The sequence below is a fragment of the Mastomys coucha genome, unplaced genomic scaffold, assembly GCF_008632895.1.
Source record: "Mastomys coucha isolate ucsf_1 unplaced genomic scaffold, UCSF_Mcou_1 pScaffold21, whole genome shotgun sequence".
Lineage (NCBI taxonomy): Eukaryota > Metazoa > Chordata > Mammalia > Rodentia > Muridae > Mastomys > Mastomys coucha.
The window spans coordinates 181,905,333-181,931,980 of NW_022196904.1; the positions used below are offsets into that span (position 1 = coordinate 181,905,333).

Consider the following 26,648-nt stretch of genomic DNA (forward strand, 5'->3'; position numbering starts at 1 on the left):
TTGGCTTCAGCCTTGCTGATTACAGATTATTCTATTTGGGAGTTATGAAGAAAAAATAAAGGCAAAATAAAATGGAATTTTCATTATTGTTCAGATCTGGTCTGAAATCAGCTGGTGAGTTAGTCTTGACTTCATGGCAAGAGGATATCAAAGAGGTTTTGAGGATAGAGGAGGAAAAAGATGATGGGGGGCAAATGATGAGTGGACTTTTCAAGATTTCTAAGTTTACACATTATGAATTCTTAACACTTAATGAGGTATTTTTGGTAACTTGATAGGGTTATCAAGAAAATGACAAGAAAGGGATACAGTAACTTCCCCCAAACACATAAACAAACACACAGACCCCAAAACATAGGGTTGAGTAAAGTCTGCGTAATGAGGCATCCAATTTGTTTAAAGTAAATTTCTTAAGGTCACCTGATATTTTTAATATAGAGGGACAGATATGTTCAACTTGTAGCCTGTGAGCCACACATAGCCACATGTAGCCCAAAACAGCTGTAAATGCTGGCCAATTCAAAATTGTAAAGAAGTTTACACATTATGAATTCTTAACACTTAATGAGGTATTTTTGGTAACTTGACGGGGTTATCAAGCAAATGACAAGAAAGGGATACAGTATCAAAGGTTGGACATGCCTGGCAGTGGTCCTTCACATGAGCAGCAATGAGGCATCAGTCCTGTCAAGCCCAGTAATTAAACATTGTCAGCCATGAAAGGTAGTCTATGGTTCCAATCACTCTAAAGAGGCTGAAGCAGGAAGATAATTAAGAGTTCTAGGCCTACCCAAACTAGATAGTGATTTCCATAGCATCCGGTATTATATGGAAAGGCACTGTCAAAAAAACATCTTACATTGGTTCATATTTTTGTGCCTATCCTTTAAAAAGAAAGTGTATATGCTACTCTATAACTGAACATGTAATAAAAATTTCAAGACAACTAAATTTTCTTTACATTATCTGCTACAATTTCCATCAACATCTTATTTCCAAAATAATGACTCTGGCAATTCTGTGTTTCAAAGTGTGTTGGTAAAACTGAAACTTTAATATCATGGCAGACATGGCCCACTGTTCCAGTACTGTCACACTGTCATGTGTGTACTCTGATTCCTCACTGACTTGTAAGGGTTGAGTTTTGCAAACATTCTTTTATATTGAATCATGTTGTCACAGGCTGCACTACGTCTCGGAATGTTTTCAGTGAATCTCTATAATGTTTTTAAGTGAAAGGTATTCTTCAGTCTTCATCTGGTAGAAAATTCCTGTGATACAAAAGACAACTCTCTTTCCAACATCTGTGGTAAGTAGATATAGACAAATAATAGATGTTAGGTGAAGATAGATAATAGACAGATACACACATACATACATATATAGATTATAGATAGATGATATAAATATGTAGATGATATATAGGTAGATATATAGATGAGACAGAGAGATTGATGATGACAAATTATAGCTAGCTAGATAGACAGCTACATAATACACAGATTACAGATATATAATATAGACATATAGATGATATATAAATGATATAGAGAAAATAGATAAGTGATAGATAGATAGATAGATAGATAGATAGATAGGTAGATAGTAGACAGATACATACATACATAGGTAGATTCTAGACTGATGATATAAAAATGTAGATGACAGAGAGAAGATAAACAATAGACAGTGAAAAGACATACAGACAGATACATACATACATACAAGTATTCAAGATTGTTGATATAAACATATAGATAATATATAGGTAGATATGTAAATAATATAGAGAAAATAGGTGATAGGTAGATAGGTAGATAGATAGATAGATAGATAGATAGATAGATAGATAGATAGATAGATAGATAGATAGATAGATCCATAGTAGTTAACTTGCATTGGGCACTGGGTAAAATGCTTCACACTCAAGCCCCTTGTCATAGTCAAGTTAACTGTACTAGATGGATACAATTCTAGTTTTCATTTCCTGGAATAGGAATTTATGTTGCAGAAATATGTGACCTCTCTTATATTTTCCAGCTAGGAACTCAGTCTTTAACTACTACATGACAACACTGGGGGGTTTAAGCCTTTTGTGAAAAGCCAGGGTACCTGCACTGTAAGGCCTTTATTTCTACCTCTGTAGTTCTTGGTTTTCTCATCTTTAAAATGAGAGCACTGGAGGGGATGACCTCAGATATCTTCCTGCTTCATATGAGACACAGTAGCCAACTATCTGTAATGATCAAAAGTCGAGAGCTAAAGTACTAACAACTCTGGCAAAATCCCACGTTCACTCAGATTGTGTTCCTAAGAATTTGCACTGAGATCACCTAGAAGAAACTGAAAGCTGCCCACTTTTTCAGAGATGGAAATTGTAAAGTGGTACAGTAGGAATATACTATCTCACACCAGAATATTAGAATATATTACTCTCTCCTTCAGCTTAACACATATGCTGGCACTTCTTTCTAGACTCAGCTGATAATACCGAATCCCCTCGAACCTGAAAGCATTAGGTGTGACCAGATGTGACCCTCCCCCAGGGAATACAGGGCTATTTCCAAAGGGGGTGGGAGTTATGAAACACAGACTTACTGGGGAGCACTCAGCGTGACGATTAAAAATCATTCTGGCTCTTTATGTTATAATACAAAGAAGTCATTATCACTGTTGCTTGGCTGTGTGCATTCCAAAGTCCTGGGTGGTGAGGGATATAGTGACAGGCATGAGGAAGAGGAATCCCTTGGGTTCCTAGTTAAGGGATAATTGGATCTATTTTAAAGACTGCTTGTTGCAGGGAGAAGTTTTGCCTTTGATCATGACTCCCCAGATGCTTGGCCTCATACTGAACATAGAGCCTCCCCAACAGAATCCCAGGGGCAGAGTCTTGCACTCATAGAATGATGCTGAGGCACGACTACCCTTCTCTCTCTCCAGCACCATCCCTAGACTTGCTAACTTATTGCATGTAAGGTGCTGTCTTCACCTTCTTATAAAACAGCAGCTCCAGCTCCAGTATTCCCCCCAAATACAATACTATGAGAAATAGTGCTTAACTTGAAATACGTAGAGGTCTGGCACCAGTGGGAACACATGATGGGGGAGGAAAAGAGATGGAGAGACTTGTTTTACACCCCTCGCCCTCTTCCCAGCAATTTAATCACTCCAATCTCCTATTGCTTTCCTATTCAATTCTAGGAAAATTGGACCTGGGTTAGTAGTCTCATTTACTCTTTCCCATGGGCCATTCTCCATTTTCTCATGGCTTCCATGTGAAGCCATTGGCAGAGGCTTAGAGTAGGAAAGATATTAAAATGTGAGCCCTGGAGATATGGATTCTAGCAGAGTTCCTGCTGGTGATTGATTTTTGTGAGTGTCACATTAGGGTGGGAGCTGGGATTTTGTGGAACAGAAACCTGGGCTACAAAATGAAGCTAAGAACACAGGTTCTGTTCCTGCACAAATGTGTAAATGCTTGAGATATTTAAATCTGTCTCATTAACGGACACCTCTCAAACATCTGTGTGGGCATGGGTACTGCACGGAAACAGATGTCACCCACTCCTTGCAGCTACTTAAAGTCAGGTCAAGTATTTAGTAAGTACCATGGGTATACTCAACAAATTTCTCACACCCTTTATTTAGATATATAACTTATTTGCACACTAGTCTATATTAAAATTTTAAGATGATCTGTACTATCTATCCATACAAACTATTCTCATTTGTTCATAGTTTAGTCTAATGTCCAATTTCTCCTGAGATTCGACTCCCAGATTCTCTTAAATGTCATTTTCTTCTCTCTTCATCTCTCTTACAAAATCTGAGAAAGGCACACATCTTTTAGCTGTAATCAATGATAACATTTTCATTTTGAAATGAAGAAAATCAATCCAAAACAACTGAAATCACTACACAAGAAAGTCACTGAGGAACTGGGGTTAAAACAGCAAAAGCTTTGACCCCTGGCAATGCCGTGGTATTAAATTTCTAAAAGGAAAGACAATACAGTTAACATAGCAAAGCTACCAAAACTAAATGCATACATTGTATGTCGAAGCACATTGTCCCTGCCCTCTCTGCTCTTATCTTGAAAGAGCATGTGTGGAAATCAAAAAGCATGTGCGCATCCAAGCTCTGTCATTCCAAGGCTCACACAGGTCTCCCAAATGGGCTCAGTGGACGAACAGACTTCAGACATAGCTTCCTAACTGTTCTCTTTCATCCAAAATCCCATCACTATGGAATTCATTGTACTCATGTTGATGCTGATCGTGTTCGTTTCCATACATTCATAACAAAGTAGAATCTCTTCGATATGAACCGCAAGGCCATTTATGATAGAAGCCCATATCTCTCAAGCCGGCTCTCTCCTCTCATGTCCGCCCTATTACATTCTTCCTTTCATGACCTGTCATGTCTGCTATGCTCTAGTCTCTCACATATGACGTTCTTTCCTCTTCATCTCTTCATTTGATAAATTCTTGCTGTGATTGATTTATCAGGAACTTTATGCACGACTTCTTTTCCTCATCAGTAAACACGTGGACTACACTTAGGAAACTATTTCTCCCATTTGCTGCCCACATTAATCTGTGAGCCAGCCGAGAAGAGGAACATTTCTGCTCCCCAAGTCCTAACAAAAGTTAAAAGCATGATGGTGCTACTGTTCCTAGCAAGAAGTGAAAGTTTAAAATCACACTAAGACTTTGCTGCAATGGGAGGTGAAGCTGATCTTGTCACAGAGGTAGGAATACAATCACTTCATCTCAGGACACACAGGCATGTTCAGAGAAGACTATCTGGTTTTAGAACCAGAACATGACCTTGCACCTAATGGCCTCACCAGCAAGCAATAGCACTTGGTCTTGTCTTAGTCTGCACTCCACAGTGAGGGTGAGCCCCAGTTGGACATCCTGGTTCAGCACTGTCTAATAGAACAGCTCCACCTGGTAAAATCCTTGATGTTCCTCTACTGGTTTTGTTTTTCTTTACAGGAGCAGTTACAATCATTTAGAAACAATAGGATGAGCATGGGGACAAAGAAGCATTTCTCATACGGTTGTCTACTTCTCGTTCAGGGCTACAAAAATATGTAGGTGACAAATTGCACACCATCACCATCTTTTCAAAAAGGAAGAAAGGAGAATAGCTATGTCAGCATGACAAGGATTTTTGCAGTTCTTCCTTTAGAGAATTAAGTCATCAGAATGTTCAGTGCTGTTTAATCTGTCTCCATCTTTAGCAAAACTTCAGTCATGTCCATCTTCCCATGCATGAGATGGAGGAGGTGTGAAAACACTTGCATTTCTCTGCGTATATCAATCACACTAATCAATGTAAGTGGCAGATCTGATGATGTAATAATACTACAACAAAACAGTGCTATTTAAGTCTCTGGTAGACATATTAGACATTTCCTGATGGTACTAGTTAGGTGAACTGGCAGGAATTCTGGGAAAACTAACTGATGCTGAATGGATCATCAAAAGAAGAAAATGAGGCATGTGAAGAGGAGTCAGAGTCCAGAAACTTCCGGTAAACAACTGTTTCACATCATCCCAGAATGGCAGATCACAGAAATAGTCTTGTCTAGAAGATAGAAAAGCCCTTTTAAAACAGTTTTTATGCCTTGGTATTGAGCCAACTATTGTATTTTAAGAAACTGCATCCTACACTAAATCGCTGTGTAGAAAAAATTCACCTGCAGGCACAAAGTATTTTAATGAAGAAAAATAATAGGTCTTAATTATATACCCATGAGTTTTCAAGTGATCTACCATAAATACATTTTAAGGAGACCTAAAAATATATTTTAAAAAATCCCATTAAAAATACAAACAAATTGGCTACAGGGCAGTTTAAATAATAAATCAAGGTCAAGCTTTTCAAGTTTATTCTGATTAAATAAGGCAGCTTAGCTCTGAGGGTGAAAGACAGCAGATTACATGCATGCAGTCTGAGCTAAATAGTCTCAAGTTTGGAAAACACAAAACAAACTCTCATTAGACATGGGCATGCTAAAGATGTTTCAAGAAAAGAGTACCCTGATGTTTCTCCAGATGATTAAAGGTTTGGTTTCTATTTTTAATTTGGTGCATATACTGCTGGATATTAAATAATTTTATCTTTTTTCATGAAAGTATAAAATGTTTGCTTAGTTATTCAGTGGGCAAACATCCTCATTTTCATATAAAAGTAGATATTCCCTCAGACTAAACACAAAATAGAAGCAATAAGTCAACTCTCCAAATACAGGTATGTGTATAGCTAATAATACCAACATGCGTGCAAAGCAGACACACAGACACACACACACACACACACACACACACACATTCTCCATATATCTGCACACCCTTAATCACTAATTCACTAATCTCTATTATAAACAGAAACCAGAGCATTTGTTTCTTTAAATGGTAGGCTTCTCTGAATATCTAGCCCTGTACCCATTGCCTTAAAAAAAATGTTTTCTCTAATTTTTCAATTGTCTTCTAAGGAACAAATAATCTTTTGGTTTACATCCCAAAAGGAGATTTATACCACAACCTCCCAAATGCCACAGATTATCAGTATAAGGACCACAGTGCTCAAAATACAGAGTCAGGTATGCAGGCTATTACCAACTTTGATCCTTAATAAATTTGATCTTAAATAAATAATTCTCAGTTCCTACCTATGCCTGGTATATTTTAAGCAGTCAATTATTAATTATTAATTATTGTTAAATAATAATAATTATTGTTAAATCCAGAAAATCCTTGAGACCATTTGAAGATAATGCCACATTAAAACATAGTAGAACACGGTGATTTAAAAATGAGCTCCTAGACTCCTGTCTGTCGTTTTAGATCCCAGCTTCTCAACTCTAAATTCTAACACCTGCCACCCATGTGCCCTTGGTTGAGCTACTTAATTTCTTACTTTAGGTCAAGTAAATATAGATTTTTATAGAGAATAATGACCATGCCTATTTCCTGTTGTACTAACAATAGTACAATTCACAGTAGCCATTTCTTTAGAACAGTGTTAACTGTTTTCTGTTGTTGATGGTACACAAATCAATCAGAATAGTGCCTGGCAGGTACTAAATAGCCAGTAAATATTTGTTGTCATATATAATTGCTGAGTTCTCAGAAAAGTAGTCTTTCCCCACCTTTCCTTGAAAATCTATCATGCCCAGAATCACTCGGAAAACTCACAGAAACTCTCAGGACATTTGCCAGGAAGAGAGCACAGGCTTCACCTGGCATTGTTTTCTCTTCTTCACCCTGTTATCACAAACACAATCGTCTTGCTTACACAATGAAATATATCCTCACCATTTCTCAAATCTTCTGTCCTGGTTGAGACTTTGTAGCACGGGGGCTGGTTCTCAGTTTAGCTCCTTAAGTGAGGGACATGCAGTTATTTTCTCCCTTAGGCCTGAGGCAATGTTCGCCCCAACTAGTCATCAACTTGTCCTGGCGGCTACCTACTGTATCCTACCGCCTCTTCCTACAGGAAAGCTGTGGCTTCCAATGCATTTTGATTTGGTTCAAGTCTTGGCTCCTCTCACTCCCTTTCTTTCCCTTTTCCTTATTCCTTTGTTTCATTTTGGGCAACTTTCCCCCCATTTCAGTGAGTGAAACATAGAATCATACTTCTTGAATCAAAACAATGAAAATGCCCAAGTGGTTTATATTTATGGCATATTAATGCTGATGATTTGTGTTCTATGTGATAAACAGTAAATAAATCCATCCTGTGCCATACAGAAATATGTACTTCCTAGGGATCTCCTATGTACTGCATAGAAGTATATAAAAATGCAGGAAATAGAACCCTGACCTCCAGAAGGTTCACAAACCAGAGCCATGCCTTGATTGAATGGAGGCCTAGAGTGACTCAGTCATAATTTCAGATCTTTTACCTCATAATAGTCATGCATTTCCTCTTTCTGGATTATTGAAGAAATTGTCATTAAGGAGATAACTTCCAAATGGAAAGGATTTAAAATGCAAGCAAAGTTTCCAGACAGAGGGAAGGCCTGAGCAGATGCACTGGACAAAGGACAGATGCTACACTTGAGAATGAGAATCTGCAGTGAATGGGAGCACACGAGGCTTTTAGAAAGGAAGAGCAAGATCAAAGGACCACTCTGAAAATGTGGTGTACAGCTGACCACAGGCTCTCAATTGTGCTCGACCATTTATGCTCTCCCGAAGCCACAAATGAAGAGTGAGCAAACTTTCCTCTGTAGCAGGTCAGAGAATAAATATTTTGGATTGATGGATTTAGAGTCATTTTCACAAGTACTCAGCTATGTGGTTGTTGCCCAGCATTATGCAGACATCAGGTGACTGCATTTTAATGGATTGTGTAGCAGTCATCTGTCACAAAACATTCTTCTTTTAATTTCTCCAGTTACTTAATGATTTGTAACTTGTAAGTTATATAAAAACACATGATGGGACAGAAAGTTTGTCCTACTATTCCTAAGGAACAAATATTGCTTCCTACATATTGTTTAAAAACATATTTGGTATGCAAATTTAGCGTGCACATGAGTGTACTGTGTCTTTGCATACACCTCTCTCTCTCTCTCTCTCTCTCTCTTTCTCTCTCTCTCTCTTTCTGTGTGTGTGTGTGTGTGAGAGAGAGAGAGAGAGAGAGAGAAAGAGAGAGAGAGAGAGAGAGAGAGAAAGAGAGAGAGAGAGCGAGAGAGAAAGAGAGAGAGAGAGAGAGGGAGAGAGAGAGAGAAAGAGAGAGAGAGGGAGAGAGAGAGAGAGAGACAGAGAGAGAGAGAGAGAGAGAGAGAGAGAGAGAGAGAGAGAGAGAGAGAGAGAGAGAGAGAGAACAACATTGGAGAGTTGGCGCTCTCCTTCCCCCATGCAGTCCTGGGAATCAAACTTAGGTTATCAGGCTTGGCAGCAGGACTCTTTCTTTACCCACTCAGCCATCTCATCTATCTCCTTTTGAGTTCTTTACTAACCCAAACTAAGGTGAATAAGAATTATGAAGGTGCCTCTAAACCTATAGAGTTTTCAAGTCAAATAAAAATTTCTTTCTTTTGCTCAAGGTTTTGATATAACTTAAATATAAAATGGGGGCTCATATATGAAATGAACTCAGAGCTTAAGTGAAAAAGGGAACTGATTCCTAATTTAGAGCATAGTTGATATCACTTGGAAAACTTTTGCCCATTCCCTTTCTGTTTTAAAATGATGAAATCCCAGAATTCAATCTTTTAATACGTAAACACAATGTCTATAAGTCAAAAATTTCCAAGTCATCCCAGATGGCAGAGCTGAGCTTTGCAATCATCCTCTCAGGGCGCACCCAGTCTGAGCCTTATGTGCAAAGATGCTTGTACACCACTTCTCACAGCCTGGGATCCTACATGCCCCTTGCAGCCACCCCCTTCTGCCGACAGCTAGACTTCCCTCGTGCATTCTCTCCTGCTGGTGTATTATTCCCAATTACGTAGAAAGTAAACAATAAGAAAAAAAGCTATATTTGTTTTCTGGGACTTTTCTATGTATTTAATTTATAAATGCCATCTCCTATTTGCAATAAATAGCCAATTAAGAATAGGTAACTTTGGTACAGAATTCCCTAGTGTCCTGTCCCTGTCTTGTACTTGTAAATGTTGATGGAGCCAGTAACCTTAATGTGTCTCATTCTGATTGGGTAGGCATTTAATTTAAGATGACACAAATCCTCACCTTAAACTACGTAAAACCAGAAACACAGAATCACCACCAAGAATGACCCTCACTGTTCAGATAATCAAATTGTATTCTGTAGATTTTTGTGTGTGTCTGAGCTGGGCAAATTTTATGAGTTTATTTCTTTTGGAAGATCAAATTCTTTGGTCTGGTTGGTGGTCAATAATCTAGTGGGAAATTATAAGACAGGGAAACTAATCTGTTATTTTTAAGCCCTATTGGCCTTTGCCCCAAGTATTTTGGAGATTAAATTAATAAAGAATAAAGAATGAGGTATCAAACCAACGGCAGCTTATTAACTGCTAACAACCTGAGGTGAAGCTCAGACTCAAGATACAGGGGATTGAAAAAGTGAGGCCAAACTGCCCTCTTTCCCACCAATCTCTACTCTGTCTATAATTTTCCTAACTTTGACTGAAGTCCCAGACAAAAGCCACTTCCCTTTAAACCATAGCCTCCCACCCTCAGGCAAATTCTCTATCCCCATCACTTTTGTATGGAAAGATCACTTTGTATAAAACTCTAGTGAGCCGTCATGCCCCTGCCACACTAAGTTCTAATTCATTCCTTTACACGTGTATCTGCTCCTGCCAGGCTGTGCACCCTCCAGGTGAAAGACCGAGTATGTCAGCACTGACATAACAGTCAATCGAAAGGCTTCTTTAAGGTTTTTAGTATCATAAAAATGCATATCCATGTTAACTCTCCAAAGTAACATAGACTAATTACAACAGAAAAGGTTAAAATGCTGTCTCTACATGAACCAGTCAGGCTCACTTCTCCAAATCAATTGCTCTCTAGAGATTTTTAACAACACATAAATGCTACACATGCCACTTCCACCACAGAGAGCTACGCACACATGTTGTTCTCAAAGCCACAACACATGCAGGGTTACCAGCCCTGGATTAGCTCCTTCACATGGCTGGATGCTAAATCCTGTCAAATAAGAGGGTGGAGAAGCTATCCCACATGGCTCTACTACAACTTGGTCCCTCAAAATGCCTTTCCTAATCAACAGCCTTCCTTGTCTTTCTCTCAAATTTTCTTTTTCCTTCTCTTTTCCTACTTACCTATTTTATCAGTCTATATCTGTTTTCTTTTTATTGATTCTTCCTCGCCCTTCTCTTGCCTACAACATTTTTATCTGTAACTAAAAATGTTTGTGTACTATGATGAATATTACGTGTGATTTTTGTCTGTTTCTCAATAAATAGACATCACTTGAGTTATTTTTAAGTTACTTGAAAATGAAATGTAAAATAGGAGAGCAAACTTGTTACTGATCTCTCTGCTTCTCTTTCTCTGTCTCGTTCTATTTATGTATGTTTGTGTACACTTTCATTCTCCATATTTCTATATTTCTATTCCCATTAACTCTTCTCTTTCCTTTCTTTCTTTTTCCTCTCTCCTTTTTTAAGAAACCACCATACTGAGTTCCATAAACATCTATTCTGTTTATATGTAGGTCTACCCACTTCACTTTTACAAACAGTGGTATTCACTTTAAGAACAAGCTACTGTGAATCACATACACAAGTACACACACGCATGCACCCATGTGCGTGCGTGCACACACACATACACACACACAAAACACTCATACACACATGCACACATGCACATCCACATCCACAAAGTTGCACATGTTCATTATGAATGTATTTATGTGCCTATTTATGCTGTAAAGGGAGAGATCAAGATCCAGATAGACGCTGAGAAGGAAACGAAAATATAGGATGTAGTCAAGAGACAAAACTACCTCTTGATTCCTTTTCCTCTTAATCAGAACAGCTATGGTAGAAAAGGCGCCCAGGAATATAGGCTGCAGTCCTGTCAGGAGAAAGACAAGGGGCGATTTTGCTGAGAAAACCACTGGCACTGCTGTCTCCCAACAACAGTGATTAGAAAGAACAAGCAGGCAACATCACGCTGTGAGTGCTTTGTCCAGCTCAGCGCCTGAAGTCAGTGCTAATGAGGCCAAGTTCACAAGCACATTCGCCCTCTTATGTTTTATTTTTCTTTTTAAAGTAACTTTTTAAAAGAACGCAAGCAATTTATGTTTGCTGGGAAACATCAAAAGACAGACCAAAATAATCACATATAATCTCAGTGCTCATCATAACCACAAGTCTGAGTCATAAATAGGCTTTGTAAATAAAAACAATGATGCTGTGTATAGAACAACTGACTTTCAAAACCTTACTACATCCAAGGAATATATATATATATATATATATATAAAATGCGAACAGCATAGCCCCAAATGTCCTTGACTTCCTGGGCCTTAGTTTGTACTATTTTATGATCCATCTCTTTCTTGTCTTTTGTGAGAGATTTTGCACTTCAAACTAGGTGCCTATGATGTCAGCCTTTTCCCTACTTTAATTGTCTGTGACGTTCATGTCTATGGTCATAGGCTGATTGTTCTGTCAGTGGTTCTCAACCTTCCTAATGCTGAGACCCTTTAACACTGTTCCCCATGTTGTGATAACCACAACCATGAAATCATCTCATTGCTACTTTATAACTGAAAGTTTGCTCCTGTTAAGAATTGTAATCTGATATACAGGATATCTGACCCAGGGATCTCTACCCACGTGTCAAGAACTGCTGTTCTACAGAAAGCTAGATTTCCTAAGCAATAGAAAATAAAGCAGAACTCATTCAAGATGCAAGTATTAGATGGAAAGAGATAACAGTTGAGAAGGATGCCTCCCCACCCAAAACATAATGGCACAGTGTCTCAGACATCATCGCAGTACAGGAGCCAGAGTTAAAAACCGTGGGGTTGGGAAGTCCTCTCAGCTCGTGAAGATGACTACAGCCAAGCTTGGCAACCTGAGGTTCAATCCTGAAGTCCAATGGTAGAAGGAGAAAACGGAATCCTCTAAATGGTCCTCTGACTTGTACAGACGTAAACGTGTGTGCATACAAATGTAAATGTAATTAAATGATTAACATAGGGAGAAAGGCAATATTACAATGAACATACCATAAGCATCTTCTAGTATGGTCAACTTAGGTACTATTAATATTAAAAGCAATAGTAACAAACCAATAATGATAACGACATTAGTAATCCTTATTGGTTGCATACTATGTACTAGGGGCTACTTTACACATTTTTAATAGTCATCATCACTTTTAATTATCACCTGTCTATATAGGGGTAACTAGTACAATTATATTAATCTCAAAAAACAAAAACAATTGTCTACAATTTTAAGAAATGTACCTTATCCACATTTTAAAGAAAAACAGAAGCACAGAACTGCATCCTTTGCCAAATTAATATACATACCAGATAATAAAGCAAGAAATGAAAGCAATCTCTACATTACAGTCACATATGCTTATGTGCAACATTTTGCCACTTCCAGTACATTTTGGCCCAGGTTACATTGAAAAAGGAAGATAATTTTCTAGCAATACTCGGGAGGTTGTGCTGTCCCATGTGATCATCTAGGCTTTCTACCTTGTCTCAAGCACCAGGAGTATCCGTTAAGGAGACTCCAAAATTTACATGCTTCAGTTCTAATGGGAAAACATAGCATGCTAACGAAATTCACAACTGTATGGGCAGAAAAGAGCTTCAGAGACCCTAAAATTCACATGCTCCTAAAACAATCAGTGTCCAAGGTGGACAAATTTCCAAGGGATTTGTCACAATGCAGACTCCAGCATCTCCCTCTCACCTGGGAATTGACTTCATGCATGAGTCCCACGAGGACAGTCCTTTGGGAAATGCTGATGGAGGCACTGCTGACTGGGTGTGTGCTCACTCAGTCTTAATCTCCCCATTATCTCAGCAAAATGCAAGTTAGAGCAAGCAGGCTGCTGGGACGTTTCTGAACTGGCTTAGGGCACATGCCTAAAATAGCCCTGCGACACCCTTTAAAGATGCTGCTGGAGAGTCTGGGGTAGACTTGCTGAGAGAGGGCAGATTTCTAACAACACCCACCCCCTGAACACCTCCATAAACCCACCCACTCACATACAGGCCCTGGAGCTGGATAGATGGTACAGGATTCCGTGCTTTAATAGCCCAGGCTACTCTATTAAGGGGTGATGACTAGAGGCATCAATCCATTTGCTCCAGGGCATAGCATGATGAGCTGGTTGTCTGCTAATATGACTCATAGTAGCACTTCTTTTTTTTTTTTTTTAAAGATAGTTGTCTACACTGTCATTCTAGGGTCATTAGCCAGTAGGGAGTAAGCACATCCTACGTATCCCCTCTCAATAATAGGATGAGGCATAGATGTATCCAGGAGAGCAAGCATGGGTTTGGCAGCAGTGAGGGCAGAGATCAAGCTGTACCCTGAAGCTACTTCGCAGCAAAGCGTCACATGTCAGTGGCCTGAGAATACAGCAAGGCCAAGGAGGGTGCCACCAAATGTGTCATTTGGACCAAGAATCACCTTACAGGCCTTCTCCCTTGACTTCTGGCGTTCCCACTTTCAGAGTGATAAAAAAGAAAGCCATCTAAGAGGCAGCACAAAACATTAAAAGCTTTGAAGCTAAAAATGGCAAAAGGCAAATTTTGTCTTGGGTATTTCCCAACTGGGCAACTTTGGGCAAGTTCTTTAGGCTCAAACAGTCACAGATTTAGAGTGGAGACAGCACAAACTAGTTTGTAAAGGCATCATGATTGCAGGACATAGCCCAGCGATGATCCATAACATGCTCTCAATGAGCAGCTGCTCACTAACTTGATGCTTCTTTATGTTATGAAGAGATGGTTGGGGGCTACCCATCAATTTGTCTTCACTGGATATAGACTATAGTATTCAGCAAACTTACCTTCTCCCCTGGAAATTAGAAGTACAAAAACCAACGTAATAACCCGTGGCTCCATTTAATTCTTGAGTACTTTCTATCCAATGAGCATTAGCTAATCACCATTAGCATCAAATCTCACTCCTTCACGTTGACTTCTGCTGCTCCAAATGTGACACCCTCAGTTCCCTTAACTGAGGCCACTTTTCACATTATTTTAATTAGAACTCACCGTGGAAAACAGTTAAGGAAAGAAGTGGTGGGTGGCAGGATTCTACTCTTTGCTCTCCCATTCCCAGCTTCAGTAACCCCTAGTCCTATGTAATGTACTCTATGCAGTACATTAACAGTGGGGTGCAGAATTCACATAGGTTACTGTCAGGAAACTCACTGCCAGCATGTCTCTTCATCTCCCTTTAGGACCAGTAATTCAAGGTTTAAAGCTCACAGTGAGCATCCATGAGGCCTCATGCACTGAAGCCAAAAGCAAATAACCTAAGCAGCTGCAGTCAGCTGAAGTTGAAATTTGGGCTGTTGGAGCTCCCTAGCCACCAGGCACAGTTCTCAACACAATGGATACATTTGTAACGGGCTTTGCCTACCCCTGAGGCTACAATGTAACTATGTTCTAACACCTGCCTGGCACATTCCTGGTGGCCAGTGGAGGACTATACCAAGAGTTCAATGTGCTGCACAGCACAGCCAAATGTTTCTGGCTTTCTGATCATACAAAATGACCTCTTTTATGGCAGGGTCATGGTTTCCTTCTCTCAGAAATGTAGATGGAATTAGTCTCTCCCGTTTTACAGGATTGTGCGGAGAATGAAACTCAGGTAAGGGAAGTGATACTCCATTGTTTGAGAACAGAAGTATTATGTAAAGAGGAAAAAAATGAGCTGTAACTGATCTAAAGTGTTAAAGCAACATTTAAGAGTGCTACAGAAACAGATACAATATTTTTAGACACCTGAAGAATGGCAGGAAGAAACACTAGTATTCATGTTCTTTCTTTGTCCTATACCTGAGTCTTAGAGTAGGCTGTATTCTCAGTGTTGTAAGATAAGATCCCACCTTCTTATTTGACTAAGTCAGCAATCCCTTCTGCGAAGTTTTAGGTCCTCAGGGACAACCTTTTCAGCTTGTGTGGGCTCTGACCTCACCTCACTCTAAGCACATCTCTTCTCTGGCACTGCCTTCAGAGACGGCAGAGAGACTGGACAGTTTTTCTAACTAACAGGAGAAGGAGATGCATTATCTACACTATCCATGCAGAGACAAACTTTTAACATACATTTAGTGACTCACATAAGCGGCCAGGGTGGTGGTGGGGATTAACTTATTCTCCAGGCAGAACAGCTGGGGATATACCTGACTAAAAACTAACCAGTGGCAAATTATTTTCTGGCAAGAAAAAAAAGGATGTATGTACAAAAATATGTCAACATAAAAACAGAAGCATGCTGACTCCAGCTGAGACTTAATGGACAAGTATAGGCAGGTGCAGCTTTCAGTGACCATGTAGTTTTATTCACACACTAGCCTTGGAACACAACCAGACACACTGTAGGACTGATGTACAAACTCTTTTCTTCCACTATCCTTTGAAGGCTAGTGTTAGAATTTAAACTTTCAATACAGGTTTTAACAAAGTTAGGTAGATTTCCTAAAAATGAGTGGTAGCGTCCAGGCCTCTTCTCTTACCTTACTTATGAAATCTGTTCAGATCAAAATGCCTTTGTTGTAGTTTCTAGTTACTTGACTTTTCCATGTAACTGAAAGTGCCATTCAAGCATTCCCCCTGCCATAATGCTTGAAGACTTGCTTTCCAGAAGTTCTTCAGCCGGCCTCTCCAGATCTATCATTTGCTACTCTGCTTCAGAGTACATGGATCCTCAGTGCCCCCTTGTAAGGATTATTTGGGTACAAGATTGAAAACTTTCAGGGGGCGAGGATTTTTTCTTTCCTTCTTTCTTTCTTTCTTTCTTTCTTTCTTTCTTTCTTTCTTCTTTTTTTTTTATGTTCTATGCCACAGATATCCATCCCCATGCCAGTGAATGACAGGTATTCAGAGTTCTGTAAGTATTTGAAAATTAGAAGTAAATAAAATTCATGCAAGGTTCTCATCATAATGTTGACACATGTCAATCAGCCCTGGCATGAAAGTAGTTATTCTTCTCATTAGTGAAACCTTTTATTCCACCTGCCTACAGAGCCTAAGCAATGGCTACCAAAGGAACTGATTTAAAGGAATGTGGTAAACTTCCTAGAGTTGATTTACTCTAGACAGTGTCTACCAAATACCTAAGAGGTTTTTACTTTCCAAATTTTCTGCCCTTCAATACAAAAATAGCACATTTAGTAAATCAAAGTTGTGATAAAGGAAATTCAGTAAACCAAATGTATAAGCACAGATTACAATATAGGTCTCTGCAGTCTCAAAGTCTGTGACACCTCACAAACAAATTTGAACATGCATGTGGAGAAAAAGACCTATGGAAAAAAACCTTTTTCTCTTTCTTTCTTCCTTTCTTTCTTTCTTTTTTTAATTTTACTGGTGATAGATACAGATCATTATGTCTGACCTAAATCCCAAACTCTCACACATTTTAGCCAAACTTGGTGAGTATCACCATGATGTGGCTGTATTACATGTAACCAAGTCTCTAATTTGTCATTCTTAATTACTGCATTTTACTTTTCACCTAAAGAAGTATCACATATTAAAGACTCCCCAAACACAAAAGACTTAACGTACTTAACACTAAATCTTTAAGGAAAAAGAACTACAGAAAACATACCACCCTGTGCCTTAAGTCGAGGAGCCTAAACCTCAAAGAACTCAAGTACTTTTTCAAGGCAATGCACTGGGAAGCAGGAAAGTTAAGATGAGAACTCAGATCCATCTGTCCCTAATATTGCTGCCTTCCATGCACCTCCACATCAGATCAGCAGTCATTAAAATCATAGGGACCACCAGAGAAGTAAGTATGTGGCTTCCTAGAGGAAAGCTAAAAATCTTTTTTTTTTCCACTTTATTTAAAAATAAAAATGTGTCAGGTCAGAAAAGAGAGAACTGTATTAGTACAGTTGGCCAAATTACCAACACCTGGCACCTGTATAAGATCTGCTGGGTCATAGAAGAAGAGGAGGAGGAGGGAGAAGAAGAGGAGGAAGGGGAGGAGGAGGAAGAGGAGGAAAAGGAGAAGGAAGAGGAAGAAGAGGAGGAGGAAGCAAAGGAGGAAGAAGAAAAGGAAGCAGAAAAGGAGGAGGAGAAAGAGGAGAAGAGCAGGAAAAGAATCTATTGCCAATGATAAGTAGAAAGCTAAATGATCTTAGGTTACCCTCCTTGAATTACCAAGTGCAGAGCCGATCTCTCACAAAGGATGTAGAAGTGGGTGGATGAGAACCCAGCACACTCCCCACTTAGGTGACATATGTGATGATAGACATGAGGTAAAGCACATGCTGAAGGAAGCCTTCCATCCAGAAGATGCCTTCTGATCACTGTCAGACATCAACTCAAAATAGGATTATGAATTATACTGAGTCCAAAAGCCAGAGTGTTCTGTCTGCCTAAACGCTTGTATGGAAGCCATTATAGGGGGGAGGGGGGAGTGTTCAGAGCAGACAGAGTGACAGCAGGTGCTCAATTCCTGCTCTGATACTCATGAGTGATTTTCTCTTGGAACTTTTACTCTTTTGTAGTCTCAGCTTCCTCATCTATGCAAAGATGCCTACTCAAGATAATTAAATGGCATAGTGAATGTCAGAGACCTGCCATGCCCCAGTGGGAATCAGTTTATTCAGTAAGGTTGGGTAGAAATGTCAACTTTAGAAAACATTAAAGGCACCTAGCTATGTAAAAGCTGACCAGGCCACCATACCCTCTGATGAGTACTAAGTACTCATGGTGGAAAGATCTAAGTGAAAATTTCTGTTAACAAATCACTTCACACCACTGCCAAAACGAAGGAGCCTGGCTGGTGAATTGAAATATTCAAATGAACTACAGTATAAAAATATGAAAGGGAGAGATTAACACTTGTCACCTACTTACCACCTACAAGGGAGTTAATAGATTAGTGAGTATAGCACTTTAAAATCCCTTGGGATGAAAGTATAAACACATAGAGCACCAGGAACACATATATAGTCAGATACATTTTGTAACACTCTAAGGATTACTATGTAAATTTAGATCAGGGCACAGCATGCCTGGGATGAGTAGGATAGGAACAATATGTTCTTGCTCATGACACCAAACTCATGACAAATGATTCATACCCAGCACTTTTCATGCCAGAAGATCCCCCCAGGTGTTCCTCCAACTCTAGCAACGGTTTCCATCAAGGGAGAAGAGCGCAGTGTGGGGGAAGCACATTACACCCACAGATGAGGCACAACAGTTATGTGTGTACACAAGCACACAAGTCTTACAGATGATGGGGCAGGAGAAAAGAAGGGAATGAGTTGAAAGACCATCCAGAGTTCCCCACCAGTTTGACAGGCAGCTGATAATTCCCATACACTTGTACCTTGAAAGCAGGTGCTATTGTAATCAGAGGCTCTTCTAAACCCAGGATTTTATCCAATGTGACACAGGCTTAGAGGGGTGTTACCTTCATCTCTGAGAACCGGAAAGGAGATTCATAAGGTGGTGTGGCGATCTAAGTATAAACTGAAATGTGGGAATCTCCTAATCTTGCTCCCAGGTTTAAAGAAGTAGATGTCTCATTCTGGATTAATATGATAAAATTGAGACTAGTTACACATGACTTTTGTCGCAGGACCTATTCCTGAATAACTTGACATATGATTCTTGGATATTAATCTAGAAGTATTCCACAACTGTAGATGAATCTCACACCCACAGCATGGACCACACGCTGTGGTAAAACACTGCAGAGGCTAGCTGGATTCAAGTCTCTCTGTGCTTCCATTGCACAAAGTTGTCCAAAGTGTCTTTCTGTACCTTTTCTTTTTACAAAACACTTCAACATTTCACTCTCCCGTTAGTCTGGTCCAGATAAGCCAGGTTGGCTTTCCTTAATGGACCTAGCTAGATAAACAATGTTTTCTCTTTCTTCATCATCTATACAGTACATAATACAGCAGACAAAGCAGTTACGTGAGATGCTCAGAGCTGGGCCTGGGAGGGGAAGGGAGGAAACTGTGAGGTATGAGACCCCCTCATTGCTGTGCTTAACATAATTTGAGTGTTCAGACCTTTAACACTTACCATCGTCATTATTTCTTATGTTTTATCTTAGATTCATATTCTTGCCCTAAGCCCCATTCTGCTCTTGTGCGTCCAAAAAAAAAAAAAAAAAAAAAAAAAAAAAAAAAAAAAAGCTGGCAGTGCTTGGCGCCATTTCTAAATGGAGGTTAAAATTTGCCAAGGATGTACTCTCTTTCCAAGATCTTTTTAAGAGATGAACTAAAGTAGAGGTCTAATGGGTGAGTGATATTTTACAACTTGAATTACATTAAAAGCCAGAAATATTTTGAGTCCAAAGTTTGATCTTTCTTTCTTTCTTTTTTTTTCTTTGGAGCCAGAGTTTATTAGTCAGTATAGGAAGTTTCTAGTTAAAATTAAACGATTCAGTTTAGTAACTATGATTCAAAAGGTATAGTTAATAGAATGTGCCAGGACAAGAGTGTCCAGAGCTTGAGTAGAAATAATTTGAACATTAGATTTGGATTAAAAGGATTTTTGAGAACCTCGGGCTGCAGCAGCGCCTCATGAAGGCTGCATTAGCTAGAAACCAGGGGCTGTCCTCAGCAGAGGGTAGGCTAGACCGCCTAATGCATGACACAGTATATTTCAAAACTGTCTCAACTCTCATTAAAAACCCAACAATGAACACAGCTCAGTGAAGTGGCACTTGTTGGCAAGCTTCCTGGGAACATTTTCAAAGGTACCACGTTACATCGAGTGTACACATTACAGACAAACTCCATCAACCGGTGGAAGCTGAGACCCTTCCCCCACCCCCCACTTCCACCACCCCGCCCCCGTTTTATAAACCTTTAACTTTTCGTGTTGGCTTCATGGCACGGCAGCCTAGAGAACTTTACACGCTTTTAAATCGTCTTCAGTTATTACCATTAAAGCTGGTTCGTTACTATTTCAGCTCATTGAAGTTTCTAGGTTTGGGCTAAACCTAGCTTCCTCGGATTTCAAACATGCAGGCTCCTCTGAAAATCTGAAGCTCCTGATAAAGCCAGTGACTTGCACTGTTGTCTCCCCAAATCTTCTCCCAGTGCCTGAAATCGCGTCCCTGCCTTCATAAAGGGAAACTCAAACCTTTATTTGAGCTCCTCCCTAGAGGAGGTCAGTCGGTGGGAAAACAGGGAGTTGTTGTCACTGGGATCTATCTATCTGATCTTCCCTGGCTGACCATGCCAGAGAACAACTGCCCTTTCATGGGCTAGAAAAGCCTGGCTCTCAAGATGCACTTGCTAATGCTGTCAGGAGATGCTGGGGAGCCTCTGCACTGAAACTTGCCTCCGTTTGGTCCCCAAATAGATTACTAATACCAAAGGGCATCTTTTATCGAACTGCAGTTTGCCTTCTCCGGGGTGAACCAAGGGGCTAGGAGCCCTGTATAAAAATAAAATAAAAAGCCCACAGAGGAGACTTCTCCGTGCAGTCCATCAGTCTATCAGGTAAGGAAATGTCCCTTCAGGGAATTTCAGTGGGCTTGGGAATTTAACCCTTTCAGCTCTGCATTAAAAATACTTTAACGCACACACCACCCACATACTTGGTCTTCAGTTCCACTCTCCAGTGCCATGGAAGAAATGAAAAAGATCTGCCTGTTCTGTTCCAGTTTGAACGTTTTGATCTGGAGAAGACTCTGAAGGTGGCGGTCGGGGCTCCCTACTAGGCACCATTAACTCTTTGGGGGGGGGGGGCAGCTGGAAAGGCTTCACTATGCAGCATCTCCCAAGAAGGAAACCTCTTTGCCCCCAATTCTCCACCAGGTCTCACAGTAATGGCAACCCTTTCCTTCTCTTTCTCACTCCTTTGCCCCCAGTTCCATTCTACTCACGCTGCTGTTGTGGCCAGACCAGTGGACCATAGCTTGGTTGTGTGCCGAGTCTCCCGTCAGCGCAAATGTGGTGCTGGTCAGTCTCAGCTCCTCCATCCGGAAGCGGGTGGCTTTGTCCGAGTCCCGCGCGCCAGTTCCAGGCCCCTGCTGCCCTCCATCCTTTAGCATGTCCCGGCGGCTCCGACTCGCACCCTCTCCAGGTTCAATCTTCTCGGGATCAGTTCCACTCCGTCTCCTACGGCCAGAGCGTGTAGCGGTCGCCACTGACACCCTGCTGCCCCCAGCTCGCTCCAAAAACAGCGCCCGGTCTCCCGGGGCCACTGCAAACAGGGGTCTCATGAAGAGGGGCGGGGGCGTGGCAGGAGCCCGACCCAGCGGTCCCGGGTGAGGAAAGCCTCTCGGGGTAAGGGTCCAGCGTGGGGTCGAGCTAGGATGCTGCGGAGGGCAGTAAGAGAGGCTGCTGCACACGCCGGGGGCTAAGAGCATCAGAAGCCCCGCTCCCGCTAGGAGCGCGCTCAGCCCGGCCGAGAAGCCGTCCCCGGCGCCGCCAACTTTTCCCATCTCTGGAGCGGAGAGAAGAGGAGAGAAGCGGAAAGGGAGTCCCGGACGGAAGGCAGGCAGCGGAGCGAGGCTCCGGGCTGACGGCGGCAGGGCGTGCGCTCAGGACCACAACTCCATCCAAGTTGGGCTGGGCGGCGGCGGGGCGCACGGAGGCGGCGCCGGGCAGGTGCCTGCCGCTCGCCCAGCCTGGGCTTGTGCGGAGCGCGAGGGTTGGGACGGAGCTGCGAGCCACCGCCGCCGCCGCCGCGCGGGGGTGGAGCCGAACTGAAGTCACGGGCGGAGAGGGCGCCGCGCGCCGGCTGGCGACGCGGGAGGGAGGGCGGGCTCTGCCGGGGCTCCCGGCGCTGCGTCCCGTCGCCGAGCTGCGCTGTGTGCAGGGCTGCGGGCGCGGGCTGCGCTGCGGCCGACCCTCCCCAAGGCGCGCGGAGTCCCCGCAAGACGCCGGAGCAAGCAACCTTCCTCTGGGGGCGAGCAGCCCCAGGCTCCCGGAGCAGGCGCTGTGAAGGGTTTCCTATTCTTGTTTTCCCTTCTCTCCTCTGTGGTTGTTTCTCCCCTTTTCTCTTTTTCTGGTCTTTTCCAGTTTAGAACATGTGTGGGCTCTTGCTCCCTCTCCCTCTTAAACTGGGTGAGTTGGCATCTAGTGCGTACTTTGTGTGCCCCTGCCTGCAGAAGATCTCAGAAAGCAGCAGAGAGTGGTGCAATAAACTGTGTGTGTGTGTGTGTGTGTGTGTGTGTGTGTGTGTGTCTTGCTCAGTCTATGTACATACATATAGTGTGGGAGATCCACCCCACCTCTGTGATTCCTCCTAGATTCCTTTCCAGGTCTTCTTAAGCACTCTCCAGTATTGAAAGCAGTCACACTTGACAACACAATTGAAGTTAAGATTCCCCAAGTATTTTGTAGCTGTATATATACATCTCGGTGTCTGTCCTTAAGAGACCACAAGCTCCTTGAGAGAAGGGAGACTAACTTCAAAGAAGTGACCTGTTTGCCATTTTATTCTCTGTGCTTGGCAACAGTGCACTGAACAATTATAGGCGACTGGCTTGGTGAGTATGTGCTGTGAGTTTGTTACACATCTGTATATCAACAAATAGAGGAAAGGTTTTGTATGCCTCTGGCATCTCCCTGTATCTAGCCCAGGGTTGCTAACACATGCAGTCAGATCCCCCTGAGCAAGGCAGTGCTTGATGGTGTTTGCTGTGGGACCTCAGATAATTGAGCTTCCCACACATTAAATTAAGTGGTTGCACTAGATGACCTTTAAAATCCTTTGTGATCCTAAAATTCTGTAATTCTGTGATTATAATATCAATCCACCCCAAATCCCCTGCCACTGTTTAGAAATTGAGGTAATGATTTATAGTAGGTGGGAGGGCTTTGGAAATTCCAGTTTCTCAGAAGCCAGGCCTTTTTCGAATTGTTAGTTGATTCCAAGGTTTAAAATGCCATCGAATCTTTTTACCATTTTCACACACTAGAAAATGTCCTCTTGAACACGTGAGAATTATGAAATTATTGAAGGGGTATTTATGGATTGAATAAACAGATGTTATAAAATAGTGTTAATTCTGTGTGCGGTTTGATGTTTGTTCAGTATCGCACTTGGAATCATCATCTTACTCTACAAAATTCTGAGTTTGTGATGAGCCCCACTTGAAAGTAATACACAGTGATAATTAATCTTCAGTTAATGAAACCTTCCTGATGATACTCCAGAGGAATAGCTTTATGATAAAAATCTGTTCCAGGGAGATGTGACATCATGATGGTTCCTCCAGCTCACTGTAAGCCCAACACCTGAGACACTGAGCCAGCATGGTCTCCATGAATTCAAGGATAAGATAGGACACAAGGAAGGTACAGAAGTATCTAGGTTACAGAGTGGGATCTTGTGTAAGTAAATAAATAGATAAATAAATGGACAAATAGATAAATAGACAAATAAATAGATAAAAATAGATGATACTAATAAGAAATAGCATGTTCTTATAACAAAAGCAGCCAGGGAGCAAGCACATAGGTGCTGCTGTTTATATCAAGAATCAAAGTTGGGTGCCTAAAGGCGTCCTCTAGCTACTAAAAGCCAAGGATTCTTTGAAAAGTACCATCACTACACAGATACAGACCCTGCTAAAAGAGAGACATATTCTGGCAGGCGGTAGCCTCTACAGAAAGGCAAGAATCAGCAGTCCTCTCTCCTCCCCAGGCTTCCTGTCCACTGTGTTGAAGCCCCCAAAGCAGTCTTGCTCCTTCTCTCAGAAAAGATGTTAGAGCAAGGTAGGGTCATACGGGGCCCAATGCCTTCTTTCCATACCCTGTTAACTTCCATTCCAATCTGGATAAATAAGTAAGAGTTCCTCCAGGAAAGGAAAGACACAGAGTAAAGAACCAGACCCCAACAAAGTCCCGTCTAAAATGGAAGCCTGGAACAAAGCAAAAAGACTAAGTAGAGATTAACTAAAGCTTCCTGACCTTAAATATTGCTGCATTATATTTTGAGTTTTAAAATAAATATTTTCCTTAACACAATGCTACAAATGGAGTGGAATTTTCTTCCTAGAACTTAGATCTTCTGCTTTTCACACGTGTTAAAATCGCTCAAAAGCCAGATGTGGGGCTCATGTCTTTAATTCTAGCAGTAGGAAGCTAAGGATTGCCCTAGTTTGAAGCCAGCCTGGGCTAAGTAATTACTTTAAGAGCAGTTTGAGATACAAAGTGAAATTTTGGCACAGAAAAATAAATCCAACAGTAATAAAAACAAAAAGAAAATTCCCAAGGAAGGTCATTCTAAAGTGACTGTTCATGGGTCATTTGAGACTTCATTAAGGACAGCTAAAGATTTTAAGGCATAATTTCCATTATCCATTGGTGAAGATAAAATCATACAAATTCCGATAAAATTGGCCCCAGGTAGTAGTGTATAAGTATATGTGTTCATTTTATTTCCCTAATGATTTTTATCAACAAGTCATAGGAAAAATTACCAGAATTTTCTAAACCATTGATTTCTCATTGGTGGGAGTTCACAACAACAGGTGAATCACAGGAATTCCGTTTCAAAGTATGTTTGGTTATTCAATATGGTATATGTTATTATCGTCTTACATTTATTTGTATGTATTTTCATGTGTGTATGTATGGGGATAAACCTGCCATGTGTGAGTGTGGAAGTCAGAGGACCACTTATGGGAATGAGTTCTTTCTTTCTGCTGTGTCAGTTTAGGGGATGAAACTCATGTCTTTAGGTTACCAACATCAGTGATAATTGACTGTATGCTGAGCCATCTCGCTAGCCCCCATAAGTGTTGTTATTATGGTCCTGTGAAAATGTTATTAGAAAATTAATGTCATAAGCCTGAAGAGATTATACATTTCCAATTCCATGAAGAAGGTTTTTAAATTTTGCCCATGAAAAATACTCCATTGCTGTCAAGATCTTGGCCAAATGTATCATCAGGAGGATCATCCTGGCCTCTCTTTCCTGTGGCTCTCTCTCAATAGTGCCTTCTCAGTGTCATTCAATCCTGAGTCTGTTTTCTTTGTCTATTAACCTCCCTCAAAACGTTGTGTGGAGAAAGACGATAGGAGCTGTATTAATCTGCTCTTTCTCCCAGTGTCTCCCTTGGCACCTCACTCATTAAGCTCTCAAGAAAAGAGTGACTGCCTAGGTGGGTAGAAATGCTATCCACATCTCACCTAGCAGGGATCACTGTAAATCAGATGTGTCCTCTATGTGTACTACAGACTTTGAAGGTATCAGCTGATGCGGCATGTCTGTGAATGTTCTCTCACCTAAGTATTACTGTCTTTCCCACTTTTTAGGTTATGTTAAACAACTTACCACCAAGGGTTAGACTGCCATGCAGTGCCCAAGGCAAGGCTCCTTCTGCAAAGCCATTGCTCTTGGAATTCTCTCGACTCAGAATTCCACCAATGAACAGCACTTGCTGGTGACTTTCTACAGATTAGGCACTCAGTAAATGCTTAGTCAGTTTCAGTGACATTGAACCAGCGATGCTGGAAACAGTGAGTCAAGGATTGTTTTGTGGATGGGGAGGAGGTAAGTGTCTCAATGGTTCATAGCTTCTTGCCTTTATTTGGTATGCAGGAGGAAGAGATGTTAGGCAAGGTGGAATATTCATCTCTGCCATGATCTTTCTGGGAGAGCTACGGTTAACTAACTTTTCTTTGCTTTGGTTCTCAAAGCATGGTCTCACTCTGCAGTCTGAGTGGCCTCAACCTTGTAATCCTCCTCCTTCAGCCTACCTATGGGATAACCAGCAGGTGCAATAACCCCCAGCTAAATCCTTCCATTCTTTCCCCCATTTTCCACTGCTCCTCCTCTGATGGATACTTTGACTTCAACCTGCATTAAATCATATTATATGCTTCATCAATAGAACAATATCTTTTAATAGCTCCCAAATACTTGGCTCTCCTTGAATACCATTGGAACAAGGCGTTTTGCATTTCAGATGAACTCCGTGAAGAACCACAGAGAAAAAACCAGGTAGAACAATATTCAGGCTG

The 26,648-nt window shown here is 41.1% G+C and overlaps 1 protein-coding gene across 4 annotated transcripts in view; it reads right to left on the reverse strand.

Annotated features, from left to right (window-relative positions):
• The window catches only part of Sorcs1 (sortilin related VPS10 domain containing receptor 1), a 540,204-nt gene extending 517,602 nt beyond the window's left edge, over positions 1-22,602 (reverse strand). For 2 of the 4 annotated variants that reach the window (XM_031390644.1, XM_031390642.1), the window contains exon 1: positions 21,554-22,599. In XM_031390644.1, coding sequence (XP_031246504.1) covers positions 21,554-22,114 — 561 coding nt within the window. In that variant the 5' untranslated portion in view covers positions 22,115-22,599. Of the gene's footprint in view, positions 1-21,553 lie in introns of all 4 variants that reach the window. The other 2 variants (XM_031390641.1, XM_031390645.1) reach the window with 2 other exon arrangements.
• Positions 22,603-26,648: the final 4,046 nt, after the last annotated feature.